At 33.4% G+C, this 27,960-nt stretch overlaps 1 protein-coding gene across 4 annotated transcripts; it reads left to right on the top strand.

Annotated features, from left to right (window-relative positions):
- On the top strand, positions 1-26,909 carry LOC111678015 (obscurin). 4 transcript variants are annotated; one of them, XM_023439247.2, is made up of 30 exons: positions 1-61; positions 3,569-3,687; positions 4,903-5,055; positions 5,136-5,306; positions 5,377-5,542; positions 10,643-10,735; positions 11,707-13,261; positions 14,960-15,145; positions 15,343-15,585; positions 15,655-15,790; positions 15,877-17,483; positions 17,987-18,274; positions 18,343-18,509; positions 18,573-18,687; positions 18,748-18,981; positions 19,051-19,419; positions 19,483-19,739; positions 19,817-20,028; positions 20,092-20,231; positions 20,289-20,481; positions 20,535-21,527; positions 21,605-21,906; positions 21,970-22,324; positions 22,390-22,530; positions 22,596-22,781; positions 22,844-23,663; positions 23,723-24,423; positions 24,481-26,265; positions 26,443-26,548; positions 26,619-26,909. In XM_023439247.2, exons 1-30 carry the CDS (start codon positions 53-55, stop codon positions 26,748-26,750), a joined length of 11,934 nt encoding a protein of 3,977 aa, XP_023295015.2. In that variant the 5' UTR covers positions 1-52; the 3' UTR covers positions 26,751-26,909. The 4 variants fall into 4 exon arrangements, with proteins under 4 accessions (XP_023295015.2, XP_046810938.1, XP_023295013.2 ...); XM_046954982.1 differs by having other exon boundaries at positions 14,873-15,145; XM_023439245.2 differs by having other exon boundaries at positions 11,707-14,098; positions 14,873-15,145.
- Positions 26,910-27,960: the final 1,051 nt, after the last annotated feature.

Raw genomic sequence — 27,960 nt, 5'->3', positions numbered from 1 at the left:
AAGAATTAATTAAAGAAAAGTAAACCAAAAATCAATTTTAATATATAAAAATATGGAAACGGTGAGTTTGTTTATGGATAACACGAGTTGAAATGTAAAAAATAAAAGTTATTTTCAAAATGTGTCAAATAAAAGAATAAAAATATATTCGAAATAAGAAAATACTAAAATAGAAAAAAGTTCATATGGCTTTTGCCGTTAAAAAAGTGAATAAAAAAATTCAATTGTTTAAAATGTGAAAAGTGCATAGAAACAATAAAATATTTTTAAATACACTGGGAAAAAAATGTAACTAAAAAATAAAACTAATATTTAAAAAAATGAAATTAAATATAATAAAATTTAAAATTAATAAAAAATCAAAATTGGTGTTTAAAAATAAAAATTATTAATAAAAAAATGATGAAATAATGAACAAAACCATAAAAAATAGGTCAATAGGTCAAAGTTCATATTAATTAATAAATTAAAACAATATAAATAAATCCAAATTTACGGAGAAAATATTTTACATTAAATTTGATTTATTTTTAGGGCGATCATAGTCAAAAAATAGTGGCAAAATATGCTTCGTGTTCGGTTAATTCCCTAAATCAGGGGAACGAAGAACTAAAGCTGAATTATATATTATAATTAAAAATGAAAAGGAATCATAAACAATGAGAAATTTTCATGAAGACTTCCAACCAGCAATAAAATAAAATAAAATAAAATAAAATGAAAAAATCGGAACTTATACGATGTTTTCAAAAAATATATACATATTTGAAAACTGTTTTAAAATCAAATTGAAATTACATGAATTAAATATAATTAAAAAAATCAAAAAATAAATTCAAATCAAATAAATCAAAACTGAGTGTTTTTAATAAAAAAAATTAAAATGTCACTAATCATCTGATTAACATTCATCATTACAACAACTAAATGTTATCTTCAATGTTTTTAAACGTATCTAGTAAATCGGTTTCAAATCGAATCGAAATTTTCTCCATTTGTCTGCATTGGTTTTCTATATTTCGAATCGATATTCGAACGTGTCCAGTTTTTGGGTTTGAACTACATTTTAATTCTAATCGAAACTTTCTCCGTTCACGAACTTTGGTATTCTATTATTCAATTGGATATTCGCACGTGTCCAGTAAATCGGTTTGAAATAGTCACTCCTATTCTGCATTTCAATTTGAATCGAAATTTTCTCCGTTTGTCAACTTCGCTATTCTATACTCGAACGTGTCCAGTAAATCTGTTTAAAATAGTAACCTCTATTCTGCAATTCCAATTCTAAATTTTAATTGGTATTTCAATTTTATCCTTTTGGCAACTTTGGTATTCTATATTTCGATTCGATATTCGAACGTGGCCAGGAAAAAAGGATTGAAATGGTCACCCTTATTCTAGATTTCAATTCTAATCGAAATTTTCTCCATTTGGCAATTTTCAATATTTGAAAGTGTCCAGTATATCGATTTGAAATAGTCACCAATATTCTGCATTTCAATTCCAATAGAAATTTTGTCCTTTTGGCAACTTTGGTATTCTATATTTCGATTCGATATTCGAACGTGTCTAGTAAAAAGGATTGAAGTCATCTCTATTCTAGGTTTCAATTCTAATCGAAATTTTCTCCATTCGGCAACATTGGTATTCTGTTTTTCGATTCGATATTCCGTCATTAATCTAACAATTGGAATGAAATGGAATTATTTATTCTCTTTCCGTTTTTAGTTGGAATACCATTTTACTGGATCAGGGAATGCAAGCAAAACTCAGAAAAGGTCTAAGTGTTTTAATAGACCTAAACAAAAAAAACCGGTAGTACATGAACTTGGAATCATATTTAAAAAAATCTGACCTCACGGTCAGACTAACGACATACAATGGTTTTTGTAAGCCAAAAACTATTCAGCAGATTTATCACGGAACGGAACGTAGAAACTAACTAAGCCCTAAAACTCAAACGCCTTTTACACCGCTCAATTAAGCAACAACAAAAAATATCAAACGGTCAAAGATACTGACCTAGAATATCTAATGTCTAACGGACATATTATGTGGCTAGATATGGGTTAAATGCAGTAAAATGCTTTTGCAAAGTATACTTGTCCAGGCACTATTCTATAGTTTTGACTAAAATCTAGTTTTAATCAAAACTATAGAATAATGTCCAGACTATGGTTTAGTCTATAGTTGGACTATAGAATAATGTCCAGACTATGGTTTAGTCTATAGTTGGACAATATTCTAGTCTACATCATCTGCTCAAGTCTAATCTATAGTATAAACTATATTATATAGTCTTAAGTTTGAACTAAAGTCAAGTCTATAATCTGAATTATAGAAAAAGTTGTCGTGTTACTTTTTCTGAAGAAAAAAACTAGGCAAATAATTCCACTTTCGATCTGATAAGAATTCTGTGTAAGGCCTTAGAATGATTCTCCAAAAATCACATCCATATTTATTTTTTTTTTTCATTTTCGATCAGATAGGAATATTTATTACATCATATAGGTCTACAGTTTTATATTAAACATCTGATGAAGTTTTTTCTGTTAATTTCTTCAAGTGTATGATGTATGTACATATATGTATGTATATACTTTCATTTTGCATTTAATTTTCGCATTTAATTAAAAATGCATTTTTCTTGTATTTGATTTAAAATTTTTGATGAAATTAAATTTATCGTTAATTTTACTTTATGAACCAATGACACAGTGAGGCAAAAACTCAAAATCTAAAAAAAAGATCTTTAGAGGAATTTCTGCTGCAGACTCGTGCATAGAGGGGCGGCAAAAAAACCACAAAAATCTAACAAAAACAACAAAAGACAACAAATTGCAACAAATAATAAAATTAAAAAAAAACACTAGTGAATCGTGAAATAACACGACAGCATCGTTAATATACAATTTAATTAATGCAATACACTTACAGAAATATTTTTATCTTATATATTTATAAATAAACAAAAAAAATATATTTTGTATTGTTGTTGTTGTTGCAACTGCATTGTTTATAAATGAAAAATGTAATGCATTTCAGCAGTTTTAGTCAATTTTAATTATCACATCAGCCAACCGTTGACAGATAATTTGACAGTTTTACACTTTCATTTATAAATTTGACTCCCTCTCGTTTTTTTTTAAATTTTGTCATTTCTCTTGCTCGTTTCGTTTATTATTCGCGATTATTTTAGGAAGAGACTCTTTTATTTATGATTTCGACATGACAACATAACTGTAAATAGTTCAAACGTGAAAATGAAACATATTTAAGACTCAAACCATATTAACCTTCAATTATGAAAGATTTATTAAATGTGTTTTAAAATCAAAAATTAAAAAAAATGTGCATTTTAGTCAAGGCAACATCCAAATAATTTAAAAATTTAATTGAACGTGTATGAATATCAAAGGCTTGTTGTAAATGAGTGTGCTGATATTAACATTAAATTTTTTAAATATAACATATTTTGAAAATAATTTATGATTTTTGTGGATATGATTGATGTCTTTGATATTATTATAAAAGTGCAATATTTATTAAAAATAATTTGCTTTTTTAGGCATTTGATATATTAGTTGTAAATCAAGATTTCAAAGCGGAAACCTCGGACTCTGTCACTTTAACACGCGGTGATATTGTAGAAGTGCTGAAAACCACTGAAACCAATGGAAATTTGAAGTAAGTACTTTCTTCATTTTGAATAGACTGAAATCATAAATGCTAGAGTTTTCATGTTGTCTTCACTATAGTGCCAGTCTAATCTATTGTTTAGACTATAATCTAGTTTTGTAGTAAAAACTGAATTCCTGGATTTCAATCTATAATATCAAACAAAGTCAAGTCTATAAGTTTTACTACCGTAGTCTAGTCTATAAAATGGATTAAACTATAATCAAAAATGTAATCTGAATAGAAGTCTAGACTATAGTTTAATCCATATTCTGGTATCTACTACAGTCTAGTCTAGACTAGGCTATAGTCTAATACATAGCCTAAGTCTATTGTCTGGACTAAATTCTAGTCTACAGCAGGACTATGGCTAGATTAAAAATTCTAGTCTGCACTAAAAACTGGCCTAAAGTCTGGACTAGTCTATAGCCTCAACTGTAGTTTACTATACAGTCTCGACTGTACTTTAGTCTATTGTCTGGGCTATACTGTAGTCTACAGACTAAATATTGTATATTCCACAGACATGGCTTTTCTATAGTTTGGATTATAGTCTAGTCTATAGCCATGTCTGGAATATACAATAGCCTATAGTTTGGACTATAGTCCAGTTTACAGTCTGGACTATAGTCTAGTCTATAGCCTGGACTATAGTCTGGAATATAGTCTGGACTATAGTCTAGTCTTGACGATAGTCTAGACTATAGTCTCTAGACAATAGTCTAGTCAATATCCTCGACTGTAGGTTACTCTACAGTATCGAATATTCTTTAGTTTATAGTCTGGACTATACTGTAGTCTACAGAATATAATCTATATATAGTCTAGTCTATAGTCTGGATTAAAGCCTAGTCTATACGCTGAACTATAGTCTATTCTATAGTTCAAACTAAAGTCTAGTCTACAGTATGGAATAAAGTCTAGTCTACGGTTTGAACCATAATCTGGACTATAGTCTAGTCTATGGTCTGGACTGTAATCGGAACTAATGTCGGACTACAATCCAGACTATTTACTGGACTATAGACTAGACTGTACTCACGACTATAGACTAGACTGTAGTCACGACTGTAGACTAGACATGTCTGTCTTTTCTTAAGTCCGGACTATAGTTTATTGTCTAGTCTATAGTCTAGACTATATAATCTGAACTATAATACAATCAATAGTAAAATTGTTTAAAATCATAAATTTTCAATTAATTATATAATTGTTTATTTTTAGAAACGTAGCAGATACTGATGCTACTGTGAAATGGTTGGTTCGAGTATTCGGTGATAATGCCAAAGAGGGATGGGTGCCGAAAAATATTTTAGATGCCGGCCTAAATGCCATGTTAAATGGCAACGAAAAAGAAAGTGCTGATTTTCAGAAAAAGTAAGTTATTATTGTATTAAAAAGCAAAAAAGATAAATTTTTAATAAAATTAAAAATTAATTAAAATCTTTAATGAATAGAGCCGTTATACGTGAACTAATCGAAACAGAGGAGGAATTCAATCGTGATTTACAAAATGTAGTTGATCGTTATATTAAAGCCGTTGATGCGGCCACAGCGCCGCGCAATGTACGCGATAGTAAAGATATAATATTTGGAAATTTTCAACAAATTGCTGAATTTCATAATATGTGAGTAGAAACAGCGTTAAATTAAACTGAAGATTTTCAATTTAAATGTATTATCTTTTAAACCGTTTAGGGTTTTCATTGATGGCGTCAAGTACTATGCGGATAAACCGAATATGGTGGTCAAAACCTTTTTACGTCTGGAAAGAGATTTTGATATGCATGTTAAATATTGTAAAACCGAACCTTTAGCCCAAGAATATTTAGCATCGAATAAAGAAGCCTTTACATTCTTTCAGGTATGTTGTAGTGTTCATCATCTTCTACTACTATCAACATTTTGTTTCTGATGAGTGTTTTAAAGAGTTGAAAACGTTTTTCGTAAAACTATAACAGATTTCGGTTTAATCAGTATTGTAGTAAATGGAATATAGTTTCCAAACTGTCTTTATTGTTTAGGAATTCTTAATGTAGTGCAATCTGTAGGTGTTATTGGGATCATTTTATCGTACGAATATTTCCTTTAGATTTAATCGATTGTTAGATCTAGTCGATCCACAATTGTTTTTCCGTGTCAGTCTAATATTGTAGCACTTTTACTTTTGTTTACCTTTAGTTTTATTTTGAAATTTTTGTCATATTTTTAAACGGTTTTCTATTTTTAATAAAAATAGAATTTTATGTTTTTTTATATTTTCATCTCATCTTCAACCACCTGAGTTTGTGATCATTTTCTCTTCAGGCCAAAAGAAATCTCATCATAATTTGAATTTACTTTCTACCTATAACTATGTATATGTGCGTGTTTCTTCAAAAAAAAAAAAAAAAAAAAAAATGAAATAAAACAAGTTCAAGTTCATTTTACATCAAAGAATTTTCAAACTCATTAAAAACACAAATTTTTGTGTTTCACCTATATTTTTTTTATTTCCCCAGACTACAATTTAAAATTCCCCTTAAAATAACAAATAATAAAAATACAAAATGACCTTGATCAGTGTGATCATATAAATATTGAAAACTTCATTATAGAATATTTTTTTTAAATTTTAAAATTGTTGTTAACAAGTGTGTTGACTGGCAGAATGATATTGAAAATATTTGAGTTTTTTTTTGAATTTTATTAAGTTTATTTTCACCAGAATTGTGTGTATAATTTTTTAATTATTTATTATAATTTGTGAAGTTGTTTGTTAAACAAATAAAGAAATTATTTGTCTGATGTCAGATCATGGTCATATTTACTATTTAGAACAATTTTCATGGACCAGTTTATGAAAAATTTATGTTTATTTTTCTTATTTCTTTTACCAATAGTTTTATTTTTATTCCAGTGTGTATTTACTTATTTTGTTTTATTTTTTTTTTGGTTCAAAGCAAATAAGTTTTAAAATTATTAAAAATATTTTATCAACTTTACCGCATGTTTTTTTTTTTTTGTAATTTATAATAGTATTAGTGCGTGTGTTTATATATGTATATATGTGTGTATAAATATTTTTTTTGAAAAAGCTTTTATTTCCGCTCGTTATAAGAAAAATACTTTTCTTGTGATCTTTAGAGCTTTTGAGCAAAAAATTTCATAATATTTTTTTGGTTATTAATTATTTCTTTTACTTTAATTATAGATAAATTAAATTTTATTTCTACGGTGTATTGTATTGACCACTAATTTTGTAAATTTTACAAAGATATATAACACTGGTTAACAGGTTATATTTCAGAATTCGTCAAATTGAAAAAAAACTCTCTCGTGCTTATTCTCTTGTCAATAAAATTGTTAAAAAGCAGTTCTAGTTCAATTCTAGTTCAGTTCTAGTTCAGTTCTAGTTCAGTTCTAGTTCAGTTCTAGTTCAGTTCTAGTTCAGTTCTAGTTCAGTTCTAGTTCAGTTCTAGTTCAGTTCTAGTTCAGTTCTAGTTCAGTTCTAGTTCAGTTCTAGTTCAGTTCTAGTTCAGTTCTAGTTCATTTCTAGTTCATTTCTAGTTCAGTTCTAGTTCAGTTCTAGTTCAATTCAAGTTCAATTCTAGTTCAGTTCTGGTTCAGTTCTAGTTCAGTTCTAGTTCAGTTCTAGTTTAGTTCTAGTTCAGTTCTAGTTCAGTTCTAGTTCAGTTCTAGTTCAGTTCTAGTTCAGTTCTAGTTCAGTTCTAGTTCAGTTCTAGTTCAGTTCTAGTTCAGTTCTAGTTCAGTTCTAGTTCAGTTCTAGTTCAGTTCTAGTTCAGTTCTAGTTCAGTTCTAGTTCAGTTCTAGTTCAGTTATAGTTCAGTTATAGTTCAGCTCTAGTTCAGTTCTATTTCAGTTCTATTTCAGTTCTAGTTTAGTTATAGTTCAGCTCTAGATCAGTCCTTCTTTTTCATTCGTTAATGTAAAAAACACTTGTTGCCATAACAGTTCATTTGGCAGCAATTAAATCTATTCATAGATTTAATTAACAACAAAATTCATTAAACTTATTTAAACCCACAAAAAAAGCTCTTAATGAATGAAAAAGTTCAAAATCCTTTAGGGCAACGAGGTGAATTTACAAAATTGTAATATTACAAATTTAAATTGTTTAAGAGAAAATAATTAAAATCACAAAACCAAAATATTACAAAATGTTTAAATTAAAAGTGGTAAAAGGAAAAAGTGATCACAATTGTTTTTCATTTTGCGGCTGTTTTTTCTTTTTTAATATTTTATTTGAAATAGAGCTAAAGACACATAATATTTATATTTAGATTTCCACCAAAAATGAAAATTAAAGAAAAATAGAAATGAAAATCTTGTTGAAGCTTTTTTTCAAAGTTCTAGTAGAGCATTTTAGTCACTCTTTAGACGTTCGAGTGTACGTGTCGCGCTGAAACACCGTCTATTTGGATACAACGTGTTGGATATACATTTTTTTAAAAATTTTTCAAAATTTTCTCTGTTACTGATTCTACCAGAAGAAGAAGCATATATAGATATATATTTTCTAAACCAGATACATATATATACATATATTTCCAAGATATTCTAAATAGATATATGTACATTTATATATTGTATTTGTAGACGTCAAGTTATATTCAAATACATTCAAAAATATATATTTGTACTTGTGTGAGTGTAGTTTAAAGAAGTGAAAAAATCTCAAAAAAATCATTTATTTATTTGAAAAAGTATAAAAAAATTATATAAATTGAATTGAAAAAAAAATTGCAAAAATATTAACAAAATATTGAAGTTTTTTTTAAAAAATATTGTAAATTTATATATATGTGTACGGAGCATATATAGACAATTTAATTTACAAAAAAGTGAGTGAAAGCTTGAAGACAAATATTGAGTATTTATTTTGCACATCTTTAATCATTCATTTGGAAATCATTAAAAAAATATTATAACTTAATATCGGGTGACTTAAAAAAATACTTTGTATGTATATAGATATAGTAATCATTTTATAAACTTTTAAAAAGAAAATATTATTTAATGGACTCTTAATGGACTTTTGTTTAAGATTTAAAAAAAAAACATTGAAACTGAAAAGTGTTAAAAAAAGTACTAAAAGAAATGAAATTGTATATACAATTTTGCATAATTTTAATTTTTCTATATTTATTTAAAAGTGTACAGTGAAAGCTTTTTTAACTGGACTTTCTGATGGCGGTATATTAAAAAAAACATTCTTTTTTGGAATCTCGCTGTTTTAATATTACTGTGCCCATATTTTAAATTAATTTTATTTTTTTCTTAAATTCAAATATTCCTTATGACTTTTTATATTTGGTTTTTTTGTTGTTTTACTTTTAAATAATGTCTGATTTTATTTGCCAGTTGTATTCTTAAACGCCCACTAATGTTTCAAAATGATTATTCTAGGCCAAGACTTTTTCGTATAAAAAATTATATAGAAACATCATACATCGATGCCACATTTTTTGAAAAATCATTCTTGTTTATTTTTTAAACATTTAGCAGGGTCGTAAATTATTTGTCTGAGAAAAAGAATTTGTCAAAGTTGACAAAGTAGTTTTCAAAGTAGGTTTTTATAATAGTAGAAAAAATAAACTAGTCACGTGACTGATTGCTTGTGGTGAGGGCTTGCATTTTGTTTTGATCTTATAAGATCACGTTTCATTTATATATGTATATGTTAATTCATACATAATTCAATTTGGCAGTTTAGATTACTAAATAACTTCGATTTGAAATAATTATAGTTGAAAATTTATTGAAAAAGAGATAAACTACTTCAAATGAAACTAATTCAGTTTAGCTTTGGTTAGTCCTAGTTCAGTTCTAGTATAGCTCTACTTTAGGTCTCCAGTTTTTTTCAATTCTTGTTCAGTTCTAGTTCTAGTTCAGTTCAGTTCTAGTTCTAGTTCTAGTTCTAGTTCAGTTCTAGTTCAGTTCTAGTTCAGTTCTAGTTCAGTTCTAGTTCAGTTCTAGTTCAGTTCTAGTTCAGTTCTAGTTCAGTTCTAGTTCAGTTCTAGTTCAGTTCTAGTTCAGTTCTAGTTCAGTTCTAGTTCAGTTCTAGTTCAGTTCTAGTTCAGTTCTAGTTCAGTTCTAGTTCAGTTCTAGTTCAGTTCTAGTTCAGTTATAATCCGGTTTTAGTTCAGTTCTAGTTCTGTTTAGTTCAGTTCTACTTCGGTTCTACTTCAGTTCTAGTTCAGTTCTAGTTTATTTCTAGTTCAGTTTTAGTTCCATTATGTTCCGATACAAATATAGTAACAGTGTTTTTACACATTTATTTCTTTGAGTGTAACACTACTAATTAGCGATCGGCTGCCAAAATATTATTACAATTATTACAAAATATTACAAGACCTACCTCAATTGTGCATTTAAATACAAATTTTGAAATATGTAAACATATAAATAAATAACTAATAAATACAATGAGTGCACAATCACTTGTAATTAATTTTTGAACAATTTCCTAAAAATGTTAATATGATTTTAAAATTTTGAGTGCAAAATTCAGTTGTTTTTCGATTTTTAGAAATTAAACAAAAAATGCAATTAAAGAAAGGAAAACTAATTTCAAAATAGTATATGTATGTGTGTATGGAGAAAAGTAAACAAGATCCTATTGATTCATAGTTTATACAAAAATCTATTTTTAAATATTTTACATGGGCGATCATCATTCTGAATAGATTTGTTTGCAAAAACGAATACAGTAATTTTAAATCAGTTTATTTTTGCAAATTGTGGGTGTGGATAATTATAAACAATGTTCAGAATTGAACTAATAAAAAGAAAATCCAATATTAAGAAAAACAAAAATGTCATACTCAACATGTGGGCGAATTGGTCATAATATGAAAACGTCATAAAATATTTCACATCAGATCATGCATCATTATTTATTTACTCTTTTGCCAATAGAATTTGGTGAATTAAAATTTTAATTATTAAAAATTCTTTTCAGGAAATTTCGAATAGATATAACGACGAAAAAACTTTGAGTGAACATCTTAAATTGCCCATACAACGAATTAACGATTATCAACTTTTATTAAAGGTTTGTATGAATTTTTATTAATATTTTATCATTAACAAACAATAACACACAACTTTAAACAGATATATAGAAAATTTTCCACTAAAGTGATAAAGAAGTGATTTGTTTGTCAAGTGGTATTATAAAGTTTACTACGGGAGGGAATGTTTGCAATTTAAAAAGTTCTTCCCTTTAAAAATGTTTAATTATTTATTTTTTGTTATACATTTTATTGAATTGTGTAAATATTTTAAATCACTTTAATGGAAACTATTACCCCGGTATTCATAAATCACTTGTGATTACCGGTTTAAGTCAACAATAACAGTAGAACTATAGCAAACATACTTGGTACAATATTCAAAATATTCTCATACATTTAAGTGCAAATACTTTTAATATATACTTTCCAAAAATAAACTACAATCTAATTTCCACAAGTCCAAAGAATAAAGATCCTTTCTCCCTTTCCAAACCCAGGAAAACGAGCACATTTTAGTAGTTTGAAATTATATATTTTTAAGATTTTAATACTAAAACATACAAATTTACACAAAAATGTAGTTGAAATGCTTAAAGCTTAAAACACTTTAATAATTTGACACAACTTCTACATATACATATAAATCTATAAGCTTTTGTTTTTTGAAATAGTAATTTTATCCAAAAACAATAAACTCTAAAGGAATACTTTAGCACTTCATTACTTTACACCTCTGGTCACAATTTCAACATTACACCCAACTCCCTACAATAACCAATGCTTACACTTCCCAAAAACAAAAGAGAAAAATACACAAAAAAACTACATATATTCTCTAAAAGAGAGGACTCAATTCATAAACCATTTCTTCACTCATTTAACCATCCACAAGATGGCTTCTATCAGATTCTAATAAACATTTTCACCACAAAATAAAACACTCAAGAAACGTTAATTGCTAAACAAAAACGAAAAAAATCGTCAAAGAAAACTTTGTTTTATTTCACAGGATTTGCTTAAATTCTCACTGAGCTTAAAAGAAAACATTAAAGATATCCAAAAGGCTTTAGAGTTAATGCTTAGTGTTCCTAGCCGAGCCTACGATAATACATTCTTGAATAGCATTGAGGGTTACCGAGGTAATATAAATAAAATTGGACGGCTTCTTTTACACGAATGGTGGACTGTGATCGATAAGGAGGGAAAGCCCCATGAACGTTATCTGTTCCTATTTAAATCACGCGTGCTAATCTGTAAAGTACGAAAAATAAGTGAGAAACGTTCCATATTTGTGTTGCAAGAGATAATAAGAATCCCCGACTGTACGGTAGAGGAGGATACTGCGAATAATCTAATCAAGTTTACCGCCAAACCCAATGCTAAGGATGCCCAGCATTTGCCCATATGCCTAAAGCCTCATGGTAATGATCAAAAGGATATTCTAAATAAGTGGTATACGGAAATTTGTACTCATATAGATAAAGAAGTAACTTTACAAGAACATAAGGCAGACGATTTGCGCATAGATTCTACACAAATCCTACAAGAAACCACTTTAAATTTACCTCAAAAGGCCGAAGCCTATAATCCCGATACAAATATAAAGGCCTCCGATGTGGCCAAAGACTATTTCCTAACCAAAGAGGAAAAAGAACGTTATCAGGCTGAATATCAAGAGTTACTGCGTTTGGAACAAGAGTCCATAGAACGTTATAATAAAACGAAATTGGAAAGTTATCAGTCGGTGCAAAAATCATCGGTTTCTAGCAAAGAAACCAGCCAGCATTCGGAAATACAACAAAGAACCGAAACCATATCGAAAGTATCTCAAAGAATAGATGGTGTTGAGCAGCAGATAACGACACAAACACAATCGGTTCAAGAGCAAGAAAAAGTTGTTGTAAAGAACGATAATATTGTTGAGGCACAAAGATCGGCAAATGTCAGCTGCTCTCAAGAAACAAAAACAGAAATTGTAAATAAGGAAACTGCAACACAAAGTGTACAAGAAGCTCAAGAAAGCGTAATACAAAAGAGTGTTAAAATAACAGAACCCAAAGAGGAGCCTGTACCAAAACCGGCGCCTGAACCTAAAAGAGAATCTCCCAAAGCCGCCCGAGAATCTCCTAAGCATACTAAAGAGGAGCCTTTACCAAAGGCGGCACCTGAACCCAAACGAGAATCTCCCAAACCGGCCAGAGAATCACCTAAGCTTACTAAAGAGCCTTCAAGAGAATCTCCAAAGCAAGCAAAGGAACCTTTGAGAGAATCTCCTAAACCTAAAAAAGATTCTCCTAAGCAACAAGAGCAACCTGCTAGAGAATCTCCTCAACCTAAAAAAGATTCCCCAAAACCGCAAGAAACTGCCAAACCAACGCCCGAAGAACCAAAGGCGGCACATCAACAATCAGTTGCCATTAAGCAGGAACTAAGACAAGAATATATTGAATCATCTTCTAGAGAAGAACATAAGGAAGAGATAACCCAAACAGCTACTAACATAACTACAGAGACTGAGATCTTACCACCCTCGTGCCCAGTTGAGGAAATCGACGAAAATCTTGGTAAGAACGACACGCCTATAGAAGCAATATATGCGTCCCATGCTTTTACGCCTGAACCTTTGCCAGTTCCCCAAATCACAGTTACACAAGATATTATACCCAGAGTACACAAACCCATACAGCTAAAAGACATTGTTGGCTATCAGGAGTCGATCCGGCAAGCGGCTGGAGGTCAAGGTAATCCCAGTGGATCTGGTGGCCAACAAAATGTCTTTAATATATCTGATAGCGCTTCGCTTAGCCAATGGAATGATCGTCTTCATAACATACAAATGGGACGTGATGGCTTTGGGGATGGTGCAGAACCACCCCAGCCTCCCATGCCTCCACATTCTGTACGCATGCCTGGCTTTTTCCAGCCACTACCGCGCATTTCATACGAAACATCTATTGAAATTCTAATAGTTAAAGCAAGTCCCCCTTCGCCACCCCCACCCATTACACTGATACCACGCGTTGTGGTGCTCAACGATGCCTTAGAGATGAAATCACAAAATTTCCTAGAGGGTATTTATGAAACAGATAGCTTTGATACTTCCTTGCGTACGGCCAAAAAGAAAATCAGATCCATTAAATCAACGGTATTAAAATCGAAAGATTCCACCAATTATGCCGTGGATACCGTGAAAAAAGCCACTGCCCGAGATTTTTTGCATATATTTACGCCACCCATTAAACAAAAGCGACCCATTTATGAAATTGTTGAAGAACCATCTAGAAGTGATGTCGAAGATGATTTCTCCGAGTCGATGTATGGTGATCTGCACACAGAAGTAAGAGAACATAGTGTGGCACGTACCGAGGATCATTTGTCGGTGACATCTAGAAAACGTTATGGTATAAAGAATATGTTAATGTCAGTGTCAATGTTTCTTAAACGTGTTGGGTGTATTTGTCCCGTGTCCTACGAGTTTCCCCCCCACTCTCCTTAAAAGTCGTAATGCTGCCAACAAGAAATTTATGCTGCTTAAAAAGTATAGATTTTTTTTAAAAGCTTCAGCCTAGATTTCTTGCTAGTTTGGTCAGATGTCATAGTATTTTTACAACTTTTAGATTTTGTATTTCTCCTCATCCATGTCATTTCATGTATGTAGTTAGTTTTTAAATATGTATACATAAGTACTATTTCTGTAACTGTGCTTTTATATAATCTATTCAAAATTTATTTGTAGTTTCGATGTCTAGCAAAATTATTCTTTCTTACTTTGGAAATCAAACTCTTAATCGTACACCTGTATGTTTGTTTCGAAATTTTGTCAAAAATATATATTTATTTGTAATTAATACAACTTTTATTTAATTTCAACAAAAATATAATCTAACAATAAGCTTTTCTTCTTATTCTTTCCCCCTTTCTCAAAATTCCTCCACACATACAAATTTCTGGCACATTCTATATCTCCACAACTACCACCAAACCACCATCATCATAATTATTATCATGCACACTGAACAAAAAATTATTTACTATATCATGGCATGTTTTGAAAACAACTTCATATAAAAATTTGCCTTATGCTGACGCTGAATTGCTGAATTTGCGAAAATAAAATGTAAAACTAAAAAAAAACACAATGTGAAAATGCTTGGCTGCCTTTGAGAAATCTGTAGACAGTAGAGCACGCGATTTCTCGAGAGGCACCTCGTATGATAGTCTCGCTGAAGTAGATGCACTTAAACCACCAAGAAATGTTTTAGTTGGCAGCACTAGTACACTACTACGGTCACACAGTCGCTTAGAAGATCGTCCTTATTCCCGTCAATCAATAGCATCCGTTAGAACTCTTGGAGCACGCTCTACCACATCCCAAATGGAGGGCCGTGCGCATAAATCGATAGATAAACCTATCGTTATGAAAATGCTAAGATGTGCGCAGGTTCAACGTAAGTGGTTTGCAAAATAAATATTTATTGATAAAAAAAAAACAAAAAATGAAAGTGAAAAAAAGAATTCTGAATATTTAGCTATAAATATTTATGTATGTATGTGTATTTACATATGTAGACATGAATCTGTGTACAAATCTTTGGAGTTATTGTGTTCCGTTATTAATAGTTATTTTTTGACGGACATTTTTTAGCTGGTGAACCCGCACACTTCGAAATACAATACAAAGAAAAACCTGGTTTGGTAATTTGGCTAAAAGACAACAAGCCCTTGGATGACGTATTAGCTGATCGCATCACCCAAACTGAAGCCGCGATGAACTCTTATCGCTTGGATATTAAAAATTGCAGTGAACGCGATACTGGCGCTTATACTGCTAAAGCAACAACTGGTGCTGAGGTCACCACTTGTACAGCTCAATTGGTAGTTGGACAATGTAAGTTGGCGATTAAATGGATTCGTAAAAAAAAAATACGAAACATTTCAATTTCTTTTTGTTTTTTAGCTGCCGAACATGATGAAAGTAGAACAAATGTGGCTCCCATTTTCTTGGTCAGCCTTAAGGATGCTGAGATGTTGGAGAATACCATGTTCCGCTTTCTGATCAAAATTATGGGTGATCCCAAGCCTAAAGTTGAATTGTTAGTATTTAAACACCTAATGAGTAATCAGTAACAATTAACTAATTTTTCTTCACTCTCTCTCTTTCTTTCTCTGTCTCTGTTAGTTTCAAAGATAATAAAGAGATTTTAGACTCGGATACCAGACGTCATATTGTACGCGAAAAAGACTACTTGGGTTATTATGAATTGGTAATCAATGAGGTAACTAAAGATGATGCCGGCACTTATCAGTGCAAGGCTTACAATAAGCATGGTGAAGCTTTCTGTGAGGCTACCGTCACCACAGCGGAGGATAAGAACCCCTTCGGTTCGTTGGCTGGTCAAATTTTACCTCCCGGTGAAAAGCCTGTATTCCAATGGAAACGCAACGGAGCACCTTTCGATCCCGAAGAACGCTTCAAGGTGTTGTTCGGTGAAGATGAAGATTCATTGGCTTTGGTGTTCCAACATGTCAAGCCTGAAGATGCTGGTATTTACACATGTGTAGCACAGACTACAACCGGTAACATTTCCTGCAGTGCCGAACTATCCGTGCAGGGTGCCATACAAACCCTTAATAGGGAGCCAGAGAAGCCCACTTTGGTTATTGAACACCGTGAAGCTAATACCCATGTTGGTGGTACCGCAATTTTGGAATTGCAATGCAAAGGTTTCCCCAAGCCAGCTGTACAGGTCAAGCATGAAGGTGAAATTATCCAGGTTGATGAGAGACACAAGTTCTTGTACGAAGATGATGAAACAATGTCTTTGTTGATCAAAAATGCCACCACCGATGATGCTGGCATTTACACAATTCATGCCATGAATGAATTGGGTGAAGACACGTCCGAAATTAGTTTGGTAGTAAAAGCTCCACCTAAAATCAAAAAAGTCAAAGATATCACTTGCCATATAAGTGAGACTGTCAAGATTGAGGTCGAGGTTGAAGGCTACCCCAAACCAATTTTGAATTTGACCAACAACGGCAAAGACATTACTTGTGAGAAGAACATCAAAATCTCAGAAGTATCGATTGGCAAGAGCACTGAAAAGGTTGTCATTGAAATTGTCGACATTAAGCTCTCGCAATCTGGAAATTTCTCTTTGAGGGCCACAAACGATCTGAGCCAGACCTCAGAGTACTGGAATTGTACGGTACACTCGAAACCAGTGTTTGTTAAACAACTCGAGGAGGAGTACGTGCACGGTGAAAAGGAAACGGTCATCATGACCTGCAGAATTGATGCATTCCCTGAAGCCAAGCTTACCTGGTATCAAGAGGGTAAAGAGATCAATATGAAGAATAGCAAATATTCTGTATCCTGTGATGGTAATGCTTACACTTTGAAAATCACCGGAGTTACTAGAGTTGATGCTGGTGAATATTCAGTTAAAGCTGAAAATGAACATGGTACCGCCACCAGCAAAACTAATTTGCTAATCAAGTGCACCCCTGAAATAACCACCAATTTGAAGAATATCATCGTTACCGAGGGTGATACAAATGTCATGCTAAATATTGGCATAGATGCTTATCCTAAACCTAGTGTTAAGTGGTACCTTGATGGTATTGAAATCGATGAAAAACGTAATGAGTTCAGACGTCAAGAGGAAGGACATGATTATAAATTGATCATGAAGGAGGTTACCACTTCCCTACAGGGTACTTACAGTGCTGTAGTTATGAATGATTATGGAAAAGTACAAAACGAATGTATTGTTACCGTACAATGTAAGTATGCTAGTTATAAGGATTATATGGGTAGGGAACGATTTCGATTTGGGGACTCTGAGAAGGTTTTTTTCAAACAAAAGGTTTGTTAGCCAATTCATAGCAAGCATGCAAATAAAGCTTTAAAAGTCCAGTACATATTTACTAAACTTGCACAAAAAAAAAAAAAAAATTGGAAAAATAACAAGATAGAGTTCTGTATTCGTCAAAACCGATTCTTATATACCCTTCTCCAAAAATTATTTCAATTTTATAAAATTGAATATTTTCCGAGCCCAGCACAATTTACCCTCCCTGTTTGGATATGATTTAATCAACGCCGCTATTAGGACCCAGTATAATACTTTATAAGGTGAAGGGTATACAAATTAATTGGAAATGTATTATAATTCTATATAAAATTGGGAAATCTATAGCTATTAATAGTAGAGTAGAGTCTGCTTATAATTTCTTAAATATTATGTGATTCTAGCAACTAATTAATTCCAATTTAATTCAAACAGGCAAACCTAAGATCAAGAAACAATTGAAGGATACCGAATTGGAAGAAGGCAAAACATTGACCCTCGAAACCGATATCTATTCTGAACCAGAAGCCACCGTTAAATGGTACAAAAATGGTCAAGAATGTTCGGCCGATGCTCGTTTGAAGATCCATCATGACTCAAAACGTTACGAAGAATACAGCATGACTTTGAACTTATGCAAGCCCGAAGATAGTGGCACTTATGAAGTGAGAGCTAAGAATTTGGTGGGAGAAAGTGTATCCAAATGTCAAGTTAATATATTGAGTGAGTTGTGAGAAAAAAAAAACAATGGCTTCCTTTAAGATTAATTTTCTTTTTAATTAAAATTTTAGCTAAACCTGAAATTGATCATGTGGATATCTTTGAGAAACACAGTTTCGAATCTGTACCCTTGAAATATGAGGTCATTGCTCATGGCATACCCAAGCCCGAAGCTATTTGGTATAAGGATGGCAAAGAAATTAAGCCCGATGAAAATACCGCCATTATTGTGGAGGGTGTAGGTTTATTTTTAACTATAAGAAATTCTTGAAATTAATTCGTTTGTGTTTTTCTTGATCAGGAAAAATATCGTTTGGAGAAGAAATATTTGAAATTGGAGGATGCTGGTAACTATAAGGTGGTTATTAAGAACAAAGTGGGTGAAAAGACCCATCAAGGTGTCTTGTCATTATCGGGTAAGCTGCCAAATGTTTGATTAAATCGTAAATTTAACTTAAAGTTATATTTTTTAAAAGGTATTGCTGAATATCGTAAACCAATTGTTAAGAAGGGCCTGGCCGATATCAGCACTTACAAGGGCAAACCTTTATCATTGCCTGTTGTCTTTACTGCCGATCCTGAGCCCAAAATTACTTGGCTTAAGGATGGCAAACCCATACAAGCCAATGAACACGTCAAATTGGAAGTTGTGAAAAAGGATTTGGAACATGGTTTGGTGGAATATGCTTGCACTTTGAATATTGATAAAAGTAAGTTTTGGCAATTTGATCAAAAGTTTTGTGGTTATTTATTTATTATTTCATCTTAAATTCTATTAGCTGAACATGCTGATAATGGACGTTATGAATTACAAATTGAAAATAAATTTGGCCAAGCTAATATTAGCTGTTTCGCTGATGTTTTGTCCAAGCCTGAAATCATTGGTCTTAAAGATCAAGGCTGTATGCCTGGTCAAACTGTCTGCTTTGATGTGGTGGTACAGGCCAATCCTAAACCTAAGGTTACCTGGAGTCGTGGCAATGAAAACTTGTGCAACAATGAAAACTGTGAAGTTATTGCCGATGTAGAGGCTGACAAATATAGATTAGTATTCCAGACAGTGGGTGCTAATGAAGGTGGTACTTACACTTTGACGGCTGTCAATAATGAAGGCACTACTACCCAAGACTTCAAGCTTAATGTTCATGGTAAGTTTAGTTATTGTTGAAAGAAGATGAGAGTTTGTTATAATTTTCTCGTCCTATTTTTAGTTGAGAAACCCACATTTATTACTCCACCCGAGGATCAAGTGATACATGATTATCATGCCGCTTTAACCAAGGTTTTGGTACATGGTGTTCCATTGCCCAAAGTTGAATGGCTTAAAGATGGCAAACCCATTGATATTGAAGCCACCGATAAGCTTACCGGTGAGAAAATATATCGTGTGGCCCACAATGTGGTTGCCACCGATCAAATTGCCAGTGAAATGGAAGTTGTACACTTCCGTTTGAACGACATCGCCAAGGTAAGTCTATTCACTATATTTAGTCCAAATATTATAATAAAATTTAATATATATTTTTTCTATTTCATCTTATTTAGTACGCAGCTGTTGGTGTTAATGATATTGGCAAAACTGAAGCTCCCTTCAAACTCACAATGTTGGATTTGGCTCCCACTTTTATCAAGAACTTGGAACCTACTCAAGAAGTTACAGAAGGCAGACCTCTTACACTACAATGTGTGGTCGATGGCAGTCCTTTGCCTGTAGTACAATGGTTCAAGGATAACGAAGAGGTCAAACCTACCGAGCAGTAAGTTTTTTCAAGTTTATAGTAAATTTTTGTGAATTTTTCTAATTTTGTGTTTATATTTAGCATTAAAATTACCACTACACCTCAGGGTCTTATTAAGTTGGAGATTGAAGAGTGTGTGCCCAATGATTCCGGTGCTTATAAATTGGCAGTTACCAATGAACATGGCAAAAAGGTGGCCTTGTGTGCAGTTGCTGTTAATCGTAAGTATTTGTAACAGATTTCCTAAATGAAATTTAACATTTATTTTCTTGCAACAGCCAAACCCTTGGAACCAACATTTGTTAAAACCTTTGGTGATCAAAAGATTACTGTCGGTGAGCCTTTGAAGTTGGAAGCTGTGGTAAATGGTTTCCCTGCTCCTGAAATCAAATGGTTCAAGGATGAAGTTCTTTTGAGACCCAGCGAAGCTATTAACTTTATTAATAATCCCAATGGCCAGATTGGTATTGCGTAAGTTTTTCATTCTTCTCGAATTTCCCTTTTTAATTATTTGTCTTTTGCAGCATTGATTGCTGTACTCCCCACGATGCTGGTATCTACAAGTGTATCATCAGCAATCCTGGCGGTGAAGTAAAGGGTGTAGCCAAAATTCAAGTTGTTCCCAAAGAGACTAAACCTGAATTTATTGCTGAATTGAAAGATGCCAAGAGTATTGAAGGTTTTCCTGTTAAAATGGATGTCAAGGTGGTGGCCAATCCTATGCCCGATGTTAAATGGTTCCACAATGGTCAAGAACTTTTGCCACAAAACAAACACTGTACCTTGGTGCAAAATCCCGATAATACCTACAGTATGATTATCGAAAAGCCTACACCAGCCGATTCTGGTCTTTACGAAGTTATTGCTACCAATGACAAGGGTTCTGCTGCTTCCAAGGCTAAGCTGTATGTAGCCCCAGTAACCGATGAAAACGCTGCTGAAGAAGCTCCCAGTTTTGTGTCCTCACTGCGTGATGTCAACGCCGATGAGGGTCAACCACTTGAATTATCAGCTCCCTTTGTTGGTAATCCGATGCCTGAGACCATTTGGAGCAAGGATGGCGTACCACTTACACCCAGTGAACGTATTCTCATGACCTGTGATGGCAAACATGTAGGTTTGATCATCAATCCTGCCGAGACTTCCGACTCTGGTGTTTATAGTTGTTTGTTGGCCAATCCCTTGGGTGAAGACACCTCCAAGTGTAATGCCAATGTTAGCAAAATCTATAAGAAACCCATTTTCACCCAGAAAATTACCGATCAACAACAGGTTTATGGTGGAGATGCCAAGATTTCTGTTTCAGTTTCAGGTGTACCATATCCAGATTTACAGTGGTACTTCAATGACAAACCCATTGAGGATGGTGATAAGTACTATATGAAAAATGATGGTGATCACCACACTTTAACCGTACGCGACTGTGGAGATCATGATAAGGGCACCTACAAGTGTATTGCCACCAACAGGGAAGGCAAAGATATTACCCAAGGACGTTTGGATATTGTTAATGAAATGTAAGTACAAATACATATATATTTTTAAATGTAACTGTAAAGAATTTTTTACAACTGTATAATTTTTATTGGAATAGCAAAAAACATATTCGCTCTGAACCACCAGTATTCCTTAAGAAAATTGGTGATTGCGATATTTATGCTGGTATGGCTGCCAAATTTACGGCCATGGCTACTGGTTATCCTAAACCCGAAGTTGAATGGTTCAAGAATGGTCAAAAACTCTTCCCCACCGATAAGATCCATATGGAAACGGAAGCTAATGGTTTAATGCGTTTGTGCATTAAGGATGCCGATGAAAATGATGTAGGTCGTTACAGCTGTCGTATATACAATCCCCATGGTGATGATCAATGTGAAGCTGAATTGATGTTCGATAGTAGGTTTTTTTTGAATGCTAACAATTAAGAAAGATTTTACATGTTATTTATGTTTTTCTTAGCCTTCGACAGTCCTTCTCAGGCTCCTTTGGGTGATCAATACAGTGATTACAAGAAATACAAACATAGCGGTGCTCCAAATCCTCTTTCCGAAGCTCCTTATATTTTGAAGATGACCGATCGCAATTTGCAATTGGGCTGGTCACCTTCAGTGCCTTCAATGCCACGCTATCCCATTACCTATCAAGTAGAAATGATGGATCTTCCCGAGGGTGAATGGCGTACTATTCGCACTGGTATTCGCAATTGTTCCTGTTATGTCAAGGACTTGGAACCTTTCAGAGATTACAGATTTAGAGTGCGTGTTGACAATAAGTTTGGTGTTAGTGACCCCAGTCCTTACATTCAAACCTATAGGTAATAACATGATGTGCTTTAAAAATGTTTGTTTTTAATATATTTTCAATTATTTTCCCAAACAGATCGAAATTGGTGCCCGATCCACCAAAGACTTATACATATTTGGCTCCTGGTGTAGATTTCAGACCAGAAACCTCACCTTACTTCCCCAAGGACTTTGATATCGAATGTCCTCCTCACGATGGCATGGCTCAAGCTCCCCAGTAAGTTATTGTTAACGAACAATTTCTTTTAGAATAAAATTAAAATATATTCTCCTCACCCATAGATTCTTGCGTCGCGAAAAAGACGTTACTTATGGTGTTAAGGGCCATAATACCGAATTAATGTGGTTCGTTTATGGATATCCTAAGCCTAAGATGACCTATTACTTTGATGATATGCTAATTGAACCTGGCGGCAGATTCGACTTCAGTTACACACGTAATGGTCAAGCCACTTTGTTCATCAACAAGTAAGATTTTTCTTTAATGTTATTCGATGGTAAATTTCAAAATTTTATTTTCTATAAAACAGAATGTTGGATCGTGATGTAGGCTGGTATGAGGCTGTGGCCACCAATGAGCATGGTGAAGCCAGACAACGTGTAAGACTAGAAATCGCTGAATATCCACGCTTTACTAAACGTCCCGATGAAACCTTTATCATGGCCCGCAAGAATGGTCGTATTGAGGCTCATGTTGTAGGTGTTCCCATGCCAGAAATTCGCTGGTATAAGGACTGGCAACCTTTGGCTGATACCACACGCATTAAGATGCGTCATATTGAACCCAATATTTATATTTTGTCACTCAGTGATACCATCATTAAGGATGCCGGTCTCTATTCGATTAGTGCCCGTAATGTGGCCGGTTCGGTTAGTTCCTCGGTCATGGTCCACATTGAAGATAATGAGGATCAATATATATTTAATACCTATGGCAGACATCCATATGTGCGTACCAAGCAGTTCCGCTGTGAAGACAAATATGATTTCGGTGATGAATTGGGTCGTGGTACTCAGGGTATTACTTATCATGCTGTTGAAAGGGCCACAGGCTACAGTTATGCTGGCAAGGTTATGTATGGCAAGCCAGAGATTAGACCTTTCATGCTCAACGAAATGGAAATGATGAACATCATGAACCACAGAAACCTCATACGTTTGCATGATGCCTATGAAACTGATCGTAATGTTACTTTAATTTTGGAATTGGCAGCTGGTGGAGAATTGGTCAGAGATAATTTATTGAAGCGAGACTATTTCAGAGAACGTGATATTGCTTCATATGTAAGACAAGTTTTGTGGGGTTTGGAACATATGCACGATGCCGGTTTGGGTCATATGGGTTTGACGGTAAGTTTCTAGAGTTTTTTTAATTCGTAGAAAGATGTTTAAATGATTTATTTTTTTAGATTAAAGATCTTTTGATTTCTGTTGTGGGTGGTGATTTCTTGAAAATATCCGATTTCGGTTTAACACGCCGTATTCATACTCATGCCTTGACTACTCTCGATTATGGTATGCCTGAATATGTCTCACCCGAAGTGGTCAACAAGGAGGGTGTTGGTTTTGCTCACGACATGTGGAGTGTTGGTGTTATCACTTATGTTTTACTTTCCGGTCACAATCCATTCCGTGGTGCTAATGATCGCGAAACTTTGCAACGAATTAAAGAAGGTCATTGGGACTTTAGCGATTCCATTTGGACTCACATCACCGATGAAGGTCGCGATTTCATTAAACGCCTTTTGGTTTACAGCCCCGAGGAACGTATGGATGTAAAGACAGCCTTGAGACATCCCTGGTTCTTTATGTTAGATAGACGTGCCTCCGATGAAGAATATCGCATCAGCACTGATCGTTTGAGGAACTATTACAATGACTTTAGAGATTGGTATGCCAATGCTTCTTGCAAGCACTACTTCAGACGTAGACGTTTGAGCGGTTGTTGGACACATCCCTCGAAGATGGTTTATCCACCAGGCTTAGTTTACACCCCTGAACCAACACCCGAACGCACACCAGAACCCAGAATTCGCAGTAAACGTGTTGAAACCTATTCGAAATACTTACATCCCGAATACGAATTGGGTATTATTCAATCCGAAAGCCAGTAAGTAGTTAGAAACTTCTTTAACGAATTTATTAATAAAACATAAATCATTTCCAGCTACCAATATGGTCCTGATACCTATTTGTTGCAATTGCGTGATGTTAACTTCCCCGTACGTTTGCGTGAATACATGAAGGTGGCTCACAGAAGATCACCTTCGTTTGCCATGAACGAAAGCTTGGATTGGTCTTTGCCAATTATTCGTGAACGTCGTCGTTTCACCGATATTATGGATGAAGAAATTGACGATGAACGTACTCGCAGCCGTATTAGCACATATACTGCTCAGGACTCTTATACCATTCGTAGACTGCGTACCGAATTGGGTCCACGTTTAGATGAATATACCGAAGCCGAAGCTATGATTGAATGCAGACGTGAAGGCTATCCTCCATTCTTCAGAGAAAAGCCTCAGGCTTTAGCCATTACTGAGGGACAACCGGCCCATGTTCATTGCTTTGCTGTTGGTGATCCTAAACCCAATGTTCAGTGGTTTAAGAATGATATGGTTTTGATTGAGAATAATCGTATTAAGTTCCACACCGATGAAGATGGTCGTTCGATTTTGCGTTTTGAGCCCGCCATGCAATTTGATGTTGGTGTTTACAAGGCTGTAGCTCGTAACAAGGTAGGCCAAACTGTAGCTAGATGTCGTGTGGTAATTGCTACCTTGCCCGATGCTCCTGATTCTCCCGAAATTTCGGCCGCCAGTGGTAGTGAAATCTTGTTGCGCTGGAAACAGCCACGAGATGATGGTCACACTTCTGTGTTGTGTTATAGCTTGGAATACAAACGCTTAGATGGAGATGCCTGGATTAACATTGCCGACAATATTGATCACGAATTCTATTTGGTTCACGATCTTCAACCCAATACCCAATACCAATTTAGATTAGCTTCTAGAAACCGCATTGGCTGGAGTGAAATGGGCATTCCTATTACTGGTGCCACCAGTGGCATGGATGCTCCTAAGATTCATATTACCAAAGCCATGAAACATTTGCAACAGCTTACCGAAAATGGTCATGTTGTTTTGCCCGAAGAAGAACGCGTCCACACCGATTACCATTGCGAACGTGAACCTCCCAACTGGGTAACCGATCATTCGGTCAATGAGAAATATAGTTTCATTTCGGAAATTGCTCGTGGTGAATTCAGCACTATTGTTAAGGGCATACAAAAATCTTCGGATGCTGTTGTAGTAGCCAAGATCTTCGAAGTCAATGACGAGAATGAGGAGGATATTGTAGCTGAATTTGATAACTTTAAGACATTAAGACATGAACGTATTCCTGCCTTGTTTGCCGCCTACAAGCCTCTTAATGTTCCAATTGCCATTTTCATTATGGAAAAATTGCAAGGCGCCGATGTTTTGACCTACTTCAGCAGTCGTCACCAATACACCGAACAAATGGTTGCCACAGTTATTGTACAACTTTTGGATGCTTTACAATATTTGCACTGGCGCGGTTTCTGCCATTTGAACATTCAACCCGACAATGTTGTCATGGCCTCTGTCCGTTCGATACAAATTAAATTGATCGATTTCGGTTGCACCAAGAAGGTCAACAAATTGGGTGTTCAAGTTAGACCATGCGGCATGTTGGATTTCCAATCTCCTGAAATGGTTATGGAGGAACCGGTATTCCCACAATCGGATATTTGGTCAGTAGGTGTTTTAACCTATTTGTTGTTGTCCGGTACAAGTCCCTTCCGCGGTGCCGATGAATACGAGACCAAACAGAACATCACCTTTGTACGTTATAGATTTGAAAATCTATTTGGTGAAGTGACACCTGAAGCCACCAGGTTTATTATGTTCTTATTCAAACGTCATCCACAGTAAGTTTAGATTATTGTTGTTTTCCAAACAAGTCAGTTTTACAGTTATAATAACAGTTTTAGCAAGAGATATTAATTTGAAAACCCTGCAAATCTGACTAATGTTAGAGTATAATTTTCAAATTTTTTCTAATCCTAAAGATAAAAATTAACTCATACTTTGTTTCTTCTTTGTAGAAAACGTCCATACACCGAAGACTGTCAAGAACACAGATGGCTTATGGCTTCCGATTATATGGTTAAGAAACGTGAAAGAGCTCACTTCTTAGGCAATCGTCTCAAGGTATGTTTAAAACTTCCTATAACTTTTAACACTTGAAGTATAATTTAACTAATTGTTATTCTATTTATAGGAATTCTCTGATGAATATCACTCTCAAAAGTCTGCTAAAGCTGCTCCTAAAATTAACTTTGAAGGTGGACCCACTCCCTCTCAGCTTTTAAGATCTAACAGCATACAAGAGGAATTATTTACCACCTATTAAACAACAACAAAAATGCATTATTTATTTAGATTCAATAATAACATCTTCATCATTTGCAAAAGAAACTCGAAAAAAGCAAACATTTCAAGATCCACTCATTGTAAACTTAATAACGAACAAAACATATTTTATTAAAAAAAACTCATAATACGAAACGACTTATTTACAAAAAAATATAAATAAAAAAAAAATTGTATAGAAAATCAAAAAATTTAAATATGTATTTTTTAAAAAATTGGTTGCAAATTTATTACTATTATTAGATTTTTTTAATATTTATAGAAAATTCAACATAAATTTATATTAAAAAAAGAACAAAGTTGTATATTTATTTAATAAATATAAAATTAAAGAAAAAACTAATTATATTAAAGATTTATTTTAGGTTTTATTAGCCAGATAATAAAGTTGAAAAATCACATTTTTTTGCCATATTGAAGACGTTATGAAAGTGCGAATGCGAATTTATAAATTTGGAAATCTATTTAATTGACTTTAAAATAAAGTCTGAACATCTTATAGAACTTTCACCATTTTCAAGACATCATAACCTACATCTGGAAATAGCTATAAAGAGATTTTTACCTGATTTTTCTATTATGGGTCGCAATTGTGATGTGATGAAGAAATTCCAAAGCTAGATTTATATTTATGGATCGATTATGTATCTCGGTTGCCACTTCAGTTGCATTGTCAAAACGATGTGGATATTAAACTCTTTTCAAACAATATCATGGAAACTTTATAAATAATGAATGTTTTATTCTCTAAAAATCTTCATCCAATGAGTTTTTGGTAGATCTGAACCATTTCTAGACTAAAATCCTTCTATTATTTTGAAGCTAGCAACTGAAGTTAGGTTGTTATATATAATCGACATTATTCTTCACTGGCCTTTGTTAAAACAAAGTCTTTAAAGATTGAAAACCTTTCGTTTTTTACCCTTAAGCTGGAAACATTCATAAATTTATTAAAACATAATTTTCTGTTTCGCGGTAAACCTATGGCTCACAATTATTTCTTAACTTTCCGCGCATCTCTCGCTTTTGCCAACTGATGATCCGTATTTTGATTCGAAAGAAAAAGTTTTCGAAAAACAATGTATTTAACATACAAATTCGAAATGCTTTACATTCGAATCGAGTTACAGAGTAACCTCCTAGGGGTTTCTTAAAGTTTATTACATAATATCTCGAAAATCTGATGTTAG

Source organism: Lucilia cuprina, chromosome 6 (assembly GCF_022045245.1).
Source record: "Lucilia cuprina isolate Lc7/37 chromosome 6, ASM2204524v1, whole genome shotgun sequence".
NCBI classification, from domain to species: Eukaryota; Metazoa; Arthropoda; class Insecta; order Diptera; family Calliphoridae; genus Lucilia; species Lucilia cuprina.
This window is presented reverse-complemented; position numbering and strand designations above follow the sequence as displayed.